Genomic DNA, 12,018 nt, shown 5'->3' on the forward strand with positions numbered 1-12,018 from the left:
ATTGGACATATACAGCCCATTTTACACCTGTATCTTATGTCGTCTATATATCAACTCCATTTCTTGCATACTTGCTTCCCTTTCACTCGAACAAGATGAGGTTGACTCGATGAATATCAGTTGGGTTTCAACCAACTCGAAATTCAAAGATGACTAGATGACTCCCAATGCAGGTGTCACATACAAAGAGAATAAAATCACATCAGGAATGTGATTTTAAAACTAAAGCATATTGTGTAAACTATGTGCCAAAAGTATCATACTAATTCAAAGCAATCTAAACAGCGAGATGTTAACTTCATTCAACAATATTAAGATGTATAATCAAATTTTCATTGTTTCTCAAGACCTAACAATCAATAGGAATATCATGGTGAAATATTCATACTAATATTTTTGAAGGGGCGTGTAAAGTTCAAAGTGGAGACATCTGAATAAATTATAAGAAAACAATAACAGTAACTACTATCACAGGAATCGGTCCCAGACGCGCCCCATTGATAGGCATTACACCATGTAAACTGGTGGCACAAATAGCAAACCAATGGATTCATTGAAGTGAAGAAATCAAGAAAACGGAGAAGAAGCAGTAGAATCAATATTGCTTGGGCGACTAGGAATTGAAGAAGTGTTACAAGGGTAAAATAAAATTCTGGGATTGGTATCTGAAAATTGCAGTTGTTTCGGCCATGATTGGAGGTTCCATGGAGTTTCTCATGATTAAGACTGGATTTTATGATAAAGTGACTGTTCTAGAAGCGGAAAAGAGAGCCTGGGAGAATTCTCCTGAAGCCAAGGCTGTCAGAGACGCTCTTAATCTATGGAGACATCAGGATGCAGAAACATGAAAGGATTCTTAGCTCTGTCACTTCAGTTAGAGAATTATAAGGCAACTCAGGGATTGGCTTTGAAGGAAAATTGACCTGACGTAGTGCTTTTTTGGGCTTGCTCCTATTGATATTTCTCATCGAATGTTTATTGAAGAGCGTGTTGCAACTTACAACTGATTGTTTCATCAACTTGGTGGTCACTTCCTTGCTCTTTCAAGATTAGTACTTTGCTTTCCTGGATCTGCATGGTTAAGAGAAACAATCAGTTGCACCTCTGGGAAAAATAGTGGACTAGATAGCCATTTGAGAGAAAAAAAACTACTATCACAGAGAGGAAATGTTGGCATTGATAGCCTCTTTGGTTATTACAAGAATACATGCTCAGATAGGAATTGGTACAAATCCAGAATGAAGAAAAGATAAATGGAAAAGGAAAATTGAAGCCAACAGAAAATAACAATCAATAAATACCTGAAAATTGCTTTGAGAAGAACAAAGATGAGGTATTTCTTGAAAAACTTATTTGAAAAGATAGAGAATGAAGACATAGACAGAGATGAGCAAACAAAGATGACTAAATTAATCAATATCCGAAAAAGGTCTAGCACAGACAAGATTTAATCAATCACAAATAGAGGACGAATCAGTAGATAAAATGATTATAAATAGAAACACTAAGATGAAGAAAATGAATGCAACATTGATATGATACAGACAAAATGAATGCAACATTGATATGATACAGAGGTGAATAACAAGAATAACTCAAACACATAGCAATCATTTAAGCATATCCACTACTCCAATATTTAGTAAAATCCGAAATATATGGCAACCAAAGTCTCCCTAACAGATTGGTCAAAAGGAAATTGATAAAGTAAAATAGTCGGGGTAATGAAATGGTAGTAATGCTAGAGGTTTTCTTTTAGCTAGATGGGAGGAGCGGAGAAAGGGAGGATGGCATTAAAGGTCGAAAGAAAACTTGCCCGAGAATATTTCAAGGAGCTAAGTGTACATTACCATCATATTCCTTGCGTAACAGGACCTCAGGAATGTAAGCAGGTGTTCCTACAGCTGACTTGGGTTGTGAATGCAATAATCCTGACTGCATTATGAAGAAAATAGTAAATAAAAAATGTAATATCCTACTACATAGATGTAGATAACTTTCCAATTAGAACGCAAGAAACCTTAGAATAACCGAAATCAATATTTTATGACGTGATGTTGGGCTTCCATCAAGTTCAAAGTGGACAAGTAAAGTGAACGGAGAGAATAAAAGAGTAAGTTGGACTAATTGTTAAGATGAATGCAACATTGGTATGAGACAGAGGTGAAATAAACAAGAATAATTCAAACACACAGCAATCAATTACCAACAGAGAGCTTTTGTGGAGCTTGAATCTCTACTATGCACCTAACATTAATCTATACTAACACTAAATCTTAAAGAAATGGCAGCAAAGGAGCAATATGTTTGAAGCAAGAATCCTAGTAGCAAGAACATACTTCTATCTGTTAAGGATTCTCAAGCCAAAGATTTCATTGATAAACAAAAGACTCAATCTATTATATGTTAAATGAGGGACTCAAACAGTGATTAAAACACTCAAACGAAGTAAGACAGATCAGCATATTGCGATGAAGATCCACAAACGAGTAAACCAAAATACATAGCAGATTCATATGATACTTAGACAAACAGTGAACTAAGACTGGAAATCAAAGCAAAGAAACAACAAGACATTGAGCATCTAGAAAGAAAATTCAAAAGATGATCCTAATTCATACTACATTAAGCAACATATAGAGATAGTAATATTTCTTAAACTGCTATTAAAAATAAATAACAGCTATTTGCCAAACTTAAACCAGAAACAGATGTACCGCTATTTAACTAAACAGAGAATTAACTGGAAAAAGATGAAGCATTAAAGGAGAAAAAGGTTACCTTTTTCTGGGCAGCAATTGGGACGAGACGAAGTTTCCACCACTGAAATGGTGGCTGGACTCCCACGAACAAAGAAGCTTGATACAGCCGAAGAAGAAAACGCTTCCATTAGCTATATGAAAACCCCTCTGTTTTAGATGATTAAGATTTTGTGTTTTTTTATGGTCAAATCCGTGAAGGAAGGGGGTTTACAGGGAGAAAATTGGTGGATTTTGTGGGGGAAACCTGCAGAAACTTAGAAAAGGGAGGTGTTCAAATGTCTGTCAATCTATATAAACACATAGCAATCATATGCACTTAAAATTAATCTATACAAACACATATCAATCATATGCACTCAATGTTAATCTATACTAACACTAAAACTTAAAGAAATGGAAGCGAAGGAGCAACATGTTTGAAGCAAAAATCATAGTAGCAAGAACATAGTTTATCTGTAAAGGATTCTGAAGCCAAAGATTCCATCGATAAACAAAAGATTCAATCCATTATTTGCTTAAACGACTCAAAGAAAGACAGATCAGCCTATGCAATGAAGATCGACAAACGAGTAAACCAAAATACATAGCAGATTCATGATATACTTAGACAAACAGTGAACTAAGACTGCAAATCAAAACACTGATATAATAATGGGAAAATAAACAACAAAGACATTAAGCATCTGGAAAGAAAATTCAAAAGATGATCCTAATTCATACCACATTAAACAGTAGAGACAGTAATATTTCTTAAACTCACTACTAAAAATAAACAACAACTATTTGCCAAACTTAAACAAGAAACAGAGAATTAATTGGAAAAAAAAATGAAGCAAGAAAGGAGAAAAGGGTTACCTTTTTCAAGACAGCAACGAAGATCTCACCACTGAAACGGTCGCTGGACTCTGACGAACAAAGAAGCCTGATGCAGCAGAAGAAGAAAACGTTTTCCTATAAAAAATCCTAAAATCTGAGCTGCTATATTAGCTATCTGAAAACCCTCGCTCTGTTTTAGATGATGAAGAATTTATGTGTTCAAAAAAGGGGATTTGTAGGGAGAAAATGGGTGGATGTTGGGGGGAAAACAACGGTCGGAAATTTTTGTAAGAGACGAGTTCAAATTTTGAAAATTCCTTGGAGGATAAGGATCCTAACAAATTTGAGTCGAAAACTGAAAGAAGGACGTTGGGATTCCTTCTTGAAGGTGTGATCATTTAGGCTGGCTACTCTATTTATTACTATGAATGAAATAAACAATGATATATACATTTTAAAAAATTAAATATAAGGTAAAAAGAATAAGAAACTTACCTAAATACTTTACTATATTCTATAAAATTTGTATGTATAAGCCCATGAACTTTTTAGTGATATGACTTTCGTACGATGTACTATAAGTGAAGTCTTACATTGAGTGTTGTATTGTACTTGAGTGATGTATTGGAAATTGGGACGCGATGTATCAGGACATTGAGTGATGTATTCGAAATTGGGACTCGATATATCCCAACGTTGAGTGATGTATTCGAAATCCTTAAATTTTAAGGAACTTTTGTAATTTGGAAAAGAGTAGGGATAATGGATATCGCCGCTCTGTTGTGAGCGAGATATATAGAAAATAGACGGTCGCAAAATCTAAAGATATTTCACTTCGAGTTGGGTGATTTGTCCATTTAAGTTAATTACCAAAACAAGTGACCTTTTTGTATTTTAGAGGGAAAAAAAGTAGCCCTTTTGACTTCGAATTCAAAGTAAATATCTTCCATATATAAAAATATTAACCCGTTTAAAGGGTTCCTTTCCTTGACGAATTGGTATGGTTGCTTTAAAACTTCACCATTAAAAGGACATGTATTCTAAAATAGTTAGTAGCCGTATTGATTAACTTATTTTTAGATATTTTTTACTTTTAAGCACTTTATTAGTTTTGAAGGTATTTAGATTTAAAAGTCAAACACTTTCATAACCAGAAAAATGTTTAAAAGTCAAAATCATTTAAAAATAAATTAATTCAGTCGGGCACATAAATAGATATGATAATATGATCGGTATCAAAAGACTTGCTTTCGACCTTTTACACCCCCTAGAATTTACGACCCAAATTTTCTTGAGGTCTTCAAAGTTCAACCTACAGTATTCACCACATACAAACTTCTGGCTCTTTTGATTTATTGGCTTTAGAAAAAGGTGCTCGGTAGGCTCTGGACTCCTTTGGTGCGACGAAAGCGAAAAGATGGCCTGGCCAGACTGCTCAGATTTGACGTTTGGTGTGTGTATTTATTTCAGTTCCATCAAATTGGTTGCATTACTTGTAAAGATCAGTTCATCAATAGAGTGCTTAAAACCTTTTTTGGCCGGCTGACTAAATATTGTTTGGTGATGAGACTAACAAAGATATTTAACGTGTTTAATATTTCGTGAAATTATTTTATTTGGTCATTAATATATTATTATGCCAGCTGTCTTATGTCTATACGGCTATACCAAACTTGTAGACTTCTCTTTTAGTGCTAAGCCATGAAATTCTCCAGAAACATCAAGTGTAAGCGTAAGAATTAGACGTAATATGGAGACTGCGACTGAACTGCAACATTAGATGCATTGGTTTAGACAAGATAAAGGGGCCTCTTTCCAGCTAAATCAAGCATGCATTACCTCAGTAAAGAACACCTCTATAGACTATAAGACACAGGAAGTGAAATGTGCTTTGTTCATTATTTCATACAACAGTATAGAAATTTAGACTATATCTTGAGACAAGATGCTATGTATTTCAGATCTCCACAAAGCAGTTCCCTGTGGTTCTCACTTCTCAACTTGTCACTTGAACTAAATTGTCCCAATTAGTCTTTCTTGTCGACATCAGCCTCAGATTTGACCGCAGATTCAGTAGCCACAGTCTCTGAAGGGGCATCAGCACAAGCCTTGGAACCTTTTGATGGACCATCATCTTCCAATGGCTTGGCACTCCCTGAAGCATCACCCTCGGCTGGCTTAGCTTCACCATCAGTTGCTTCAACAGATCCGTCATTAGCTTCCCCATCATTTACTGGCGGCACTGCCTGCTTCACAGTCCCAACTTTGACGTATTTGCTCATGAATTTGTACTCCCAATCTTGTCAAGGCATCAAGCTCAAATGCACCTAAGGCCAGAAATATCCCCTGTGAGATCTTTTTCCTCAAAGGACAGCTTGGCAAGAGCTCTACTAGCATCCTTTCCAGCAAACAATGCATAAGGTCCCCCAGGTCCATAGAACATTCTGCAGGAACACACACATTTAAACACCAAGATGACAAGTCCTCAGCATTTCATAAAGCTTAATGGTTGATTATGATATGTTAGGTTTACATTTGAGTAAGGAACTTATTCAGACTCGTATCAAGATATTTGATCTATCAGGCTATAAAGTTGTGGATGAATTTAATGTACATGAGACTAACAGAACACATAATTCATCTTTATTTGATGATTTGTCAGCTGAAACAAGGGCAAGGATAAGTTTAACACTTCCGAATACAAGAGTTATAAATTCAACTTAAGCAATTTATCCATTCCAACTGGACTTTACTGGACGTAAATAAAACTAGATAAACAACAAACTGAATATGTTCTCCGTCTCCTCAAAACCACAACAAAATAAGAATGAATACATTAGTTAAGAAGACTAGTTGATTACTATCTAAACGATGATGAACTGATGATAGCGAAGCTGTTTGAATTAAACATGGAGAACTCGAGCCACTTGTCTAAGAATTACACACAGGTCACCTTTGCTATCTTGAGGAATTGAACCTAAGACATCTATAAGCCCTTTGGACCACTTTCGTCCTTCGACTAGAATAGTCACCTAACCAGCAGAGTTGCACACTTAATGGACATTCGAGAACATCAAACATCTCATCCAAAGACTTCCCCATCGAGTCAGGCACCAAAAGTAAGAAAACAGAATGGATATGGATTGTCAGGCCTACACAGTACACATCAGCCCAGATTACACAGGCCAAATCCAGAATATTAAGCAATAGCGTGTAAAATACCAAATTTCCATCACCTAAATTTACAATCATGAAAGTGAAACCCACCCCCCAAAAGCAAATCACTCCAAAAATCCAAGTCAAAATCTAAAAGCATCAAACAAAAAACAAAAACTGGCAAAATAGCTTACACTACTTACAGATTAAGAAGAATACCTGCTCTGAGAAACATCATAGATCTGACCCTTAATAGCCATCAACAAAGGTTTTTTGGGATCAGACCCATCATATTCCTTCAACTCCTCTTCAGTGACTTCTCCAAGTTGAACAGGAGGAGGCAAAGCCTGTGTCTGTTCCTCGAAGTCTCTAGACCTTTGGTGGTGACCATGATCAGATGAGGGGAAAAACCCCGAGATAGCATAGTAGAAAGCAACAGCTAAAGCAACAATAGTGAAAATAGTTGCAGGAGATAGACCCGTGGATTCTATGATTGATTCTTTCCAGGCATCCCATTGTTGTAGGGCCATGCTTCTCCGACTCAGAAGGGATTTTGACTGGGAAAATATATGGAAAATGGGCGACACAAACGAAGCGGTGTGAGTGTTGAATGATGAAACGGGCGATAGGGTTTGTTTATCTAGTGGCAACTGGACTAACACACCATTTTTTCTAAAAATAAATAAATTACATTTTTTTATATTAATAAATAATTTAATTTTTATTCTTAGGTCCCATTTGACTGCAAATATATTTGAAAAAAACTTCGAAAATAGTGTTTGGCTATACAACTTGCCATTACTTGGTAAGTAGAATATTTGATAATTTTTTAATATTTTATAAAAAAATAACCATCATTTATTGATTGCAACTGTAATATTTATCTACTCAAGTACTTCATTAATAACTAATAACTAATCCTCTCTGCTATCTATATAGAACGTGACAAAAAAGAACAATTTATTTTTAATGGGCTATAATTTATCTTGAATCAATGACAAGTTTAAGTATGTGATTACTGTATAATTGTTCTTGTCTGTATTGTTATTTTGTTTTTGTTGATTGTTATCAATTATGTTATAATGTTATTTTTTTTCATTATAAAATGACAATACAAACTTAAAGGTATTTTGAATAATTTTTAGAACTTATGGGTATAAATCATATATTTTTTTAGAATAATCAAATATTTCTCAAAAAATTTATGGCCAAACACTTGATGAAATTTCATTCAAAAATAATTTGCCAAGAATATTTAAAAATTTGGGGACAGATGCTAGCTTAATAAGATGAATATTTATGAAATGTTTAATATCATAAATTTTAAAAAATAAAAATTCGTATATTTTGTGCTTAATCAAGCATTCTACATAAAACGGGGAGATTGAAGTAGTTAACACTTAGGTATTGTTTGGTTTTAATACAAGCTATGATGAGATTAGGTATGACGGGATACGTTATATCATGATTAGTTATGATGAGATAAGTAATGCTGAGATTATTTCTTATTTTCTTATTGAATGTTTGATTTGTTGTGTTCAAAATAAAACGCATTGCATAAATTTTAAAAACAAATTATTTATTTATAAAATCACCCTCACTTTATTTAGTTTTTATATTTTCTTCGCAAACTTTAATTATTATTTTATTTTTAAAAATAAAATTTTCATCTTATTTAGCTTAAATATTTTTGTGTGCCCATTCCCATGATGGTAGTACCGTATGTATTTTTTTAAAAACTTTCTTCTTATTCAACTTAAACATAGAACTTTCATCTTAAGTTTGTTAAAGTAAAAGAAGATTTATGAGAAATTAAAATATAAACAAACATAAGAATAAGTCAAATAAATTCATAAATAAAAATTATATTTATATAGTATAAATTTTTAATTAAAAAAATATGAAGAATTATCATAAAAATAAGGAGTATTGAAAATTGTGAATGTTATTATACCTGGTATTGAAAATCTATATCTATAGATAGTAAAGGAGAAACATAAATAAGGTAATGTGACACATCTCTATAGCCTCCATTTGCATTTATCTATTTTCTCCCTTTTTGGCCTTTTTTCTTAGTTAAATTAATTATTGTATTGTAAAAGTAAATTACTTAATTTATTACAAATAAACATTTTATTAAGGATAAATTTTAGGAATCACATAGTTTTAATATGAAATTACAATCTATGCCTCTTTAGTTTATAATTACATTAATTCCTTAAAAAGTAACACAAACCGGATACATAATATGTAGCTCAGATACATTAAAGAGTATCTCGGATACATTATAACATAAATTGGATACATAATATGTAGCTTGGATATATTAAAAACTAGCTCGGATACATAATATGTAGCTTAGATACATTATAAAATAAATCGGACACATAATATATAGCTCAAATACATTAAATACTGGCTCGGATACACTAATATGAAGCTCGGATACATTAAAGAAATAAGGAATTTTAGAGGTTTTTAGAAATAGAAAGGGATATTTGGAAATAAGGGAAACATAAGACGTGTTATTTCAGTAATTTTTCCTTTTATTAATGGATGAACATTTACAACAAAAACTCTTCACATTTCTTTTTTTTATTTGTTTGCCTCACTTTTAACCATAAAATGAAAATATTATTTTATATTTTAAGTATTTTTCTCTTTATTAGTTAAACTATTCACAATGATTTATTACCCATGACTTACACCTCTTTAATTTTTACTTTTAATAATATTCATAACTCCCATAATTTTTATGTCCATAACCTCCAAACTTAATTTTGTAAGTTTATAATGTCTTATGGTATTCCTTTATTTTGCCTATAAATTCATATTTAATTTCATGAAGATTAACATTCAAGATTATCATTTATGTTCTTCATCATATTGGTTTGTGAATGAACTATCAAGTAACAAAAAAGTACATGAAAGTAGGAAATATTTCATTTCATTCTCAAGTCTTTATTTTTTCATTTCCTCTATTTTGCCTGTATAAATTCATATTTAGTTTCATAAAGATTCACATTCAACATTATCATTTCTCTTGTTCATCATATTTTTTGTGAATTAACTAACATGTAGCAAAAAAGAAGTAGATGAAGGTAAGATATATTTCATTTATTTTTATTTACTTGAACATGCTTTCTTAATATTTTATTTATGTATTATCATTTACTAAGCAAATATGATAAAAAAAAAAATACCTTAGTAATAATGAACAATGTGTTGTCAATATGCAATTGTTCTTTCTAATAGTCAGTTTTTGGAATAAAATAAAATATTTGTTAGATTTCAAGAGATGATTATTATTTAGTGTTGTTAGTACTATTGAAAATATTATATACATATATATTACATATATTTTAAATTTCTTCATTCTTTTAATATAATTATTTTTTAACTGGTATATGATATTTTATTTATTCAATTGATAGCATATGATGAAGAATTTGACATATGGAGCAAAATATGATAGCAAATCTACTTGCAAAGGAAGATGATAGAAGGGGAGGGGGGGGGGGGCGATAATTAGAGGTTATTTTTGTCTAAAACTAATTTTTTACTTTTGTACTTGTATTAGTTACTTAGCTACTTTTGCTAAAAAAATAAATAAATAAAACTTTGATTTGTATAAATAATCTAGCTACATGTATTGTCAATGATCATCATTTGGTCCTTTAGTAATCTTTTTTTTTTATGAAGCACAATTAATATAATTATCTCATTTCAAGAAAAAAAAATTTATGATGATTAGGAGTTTCATTTTTATTATACTTGTAGAAATTAATTGAAAAATAAAATATTAATTTCATGATGCCATTTTTTGTGTATGTAACAATCTATTTTTGTCGCTGTTTTTTGTTTGTTTGAAATGTATATAATATTTATACAGTCACTGATTATTATATCTTTTTGTTCATCTTTTGTATTTTCGCCCCTTATTTTCATTTATTTATTTTACAAATAAAATCAATGCATAATTATTAATGCATGTAATGTCTAATAAATTGTACATTTGAATTATTTATAATTCAAATCTTAATATTATTCATAACTTTTGTATGTTTCATTTTTCATAATTCTTATAAATATTTAATTAGTGTATAAAAATTATAATAAACAAATGTAATAATAAAGACACAATAAAAAAAATTATATTCTTTTTTACAAAATTAGAATTTGTATAGAAAATTAGTACTCCTACAAAAGATAGAAGAAATTAAAACATACAAAATATTTTCAATATAATACAATATATTGTTATTTTAAAATATTACCTATTATTCCATTTACTTCACTACAGTGAATATTTTTTTCTACTATATACATATAAATAGTTTGCACTTAAAAAGATGCAAAACAAATCTATTATATATGTTTAAAACGATGAAAAAACGTATCATATCGCAGATGAAAGAAATATCAATATTATGTTATATATTCGACACTAACCTATATATAAATTTCACATATTATTATTTTATAAATATTTCATATACGTGAATGTTAAAGATGATGTATAAAAGGGGTTTAAAGAGATACATTTGTCATTTTACCTATTATATTTCGGATAAGTTATTTCGATTTACTACCCAAGGAGAGGGATAATTTATCTTGATACTAATTATTAATTTGGAAATAAATTATTCAACTTGCCAACCAAATAGCAAATTGACACTATAATTTAATCCCAAAATTATTTGGTGTTATCCTTCACACCAAGTGACTCATCCAAGCCCATCTAAGCCTAGCCTATATGAACCTTGGAATTTGATGGGATAGAACCAACTCAGAACAACTTATTCCTATGTGGGTTGTGGGTGAGGTCAGTCAACCCACTTATCCTAAATATATTTTTGGGGAGAACTAAGCAAATACCTTGTTAAAGCAAAATAATTACAAACATATACTCCTTTACATTCGCACCCCACTAAATAATTATACTATATCCTCCAACTAATTTCCTTAATTGATACTAAATAAGTATCATATACTGTATTGGTATCATTAAGACTGATAATTTCACTTAATTAATACTATCTATCTATCTATCTATCTATCTATCTATCTATCTATCTATCTATCTATCTATCTATCTATCTATCTATCTATCTATCTATCTATCTATCTATCTATCTATCTATCTATCTATCTATCTATCTATCTATCTATCTATCTATCTATCTATCTATCTATCTATCTATCTATCTATCTATCTATCTATCTATCTATCTATCTATCTATCTATCTATCTATCTATCTATCTATCTATCTATCTATCTAT

General features: G+C 31.1%; 1 protein-coding gene and 1 long non-coding RNA gene across 2 annotated transcripts; both read right to left on the reverse strand.

Annotated features, from left to right (window-relative positions):
* Positions 1–273: 273 nt before the first annotated feature.
* LOC102595185 (uncharacterized) lies at positions 274–3,980 on the reverse strand. Its single transcript, XR_368577.2, has 4 exons — positions 3,618–3,980; positions 2,782–3,006; positions 1,851–1,935; positions 274–1,071 (listed from the first exon to the last, which is right to left on the reverse strand). It is a non-coding gene; the product is annotated as an uncharacterized lncRNA (long non-coding RNA).
* Positions 3,981–5,378: 1,398 nt separating this feature from the next.
* Positions 5,379–7,396, reverse strand: LOC102595734 (membrane steroid-binding protein 2-like). The gene is given in 4 exon segments (XM_015303387.1): positions 5,379–5,881; positions 5,883–5,909; positions 5,911–6,022; positions 6,954–7,396. Coding segments are annotated over 4 exon segments (726 nt in total). The 5' UTR covers positions 7,265–7,396; the 3' UTR covers positions 5,379–5,605.
* Positions 7,397–12,018: the final 4,622 nt, after the last annotated feature.

The sequence above is a fragment of the Solanum tuberosum genome, unplaced genomic scaffold (assembly GCF_000226075.1).
Source record: "Solanum tuberosum cultivar DM 1-3 516 R44 unplaced genomic scaffold, SolTub_3.0 scf00432, whole genome shotgun sequence".
Lineage (NCBI taxonomy): Eukaryota > Viridiplantae > Streptophyta > Magnoliopsida > Solanales > Solanaceae > Solanum > Solanum tuberosum.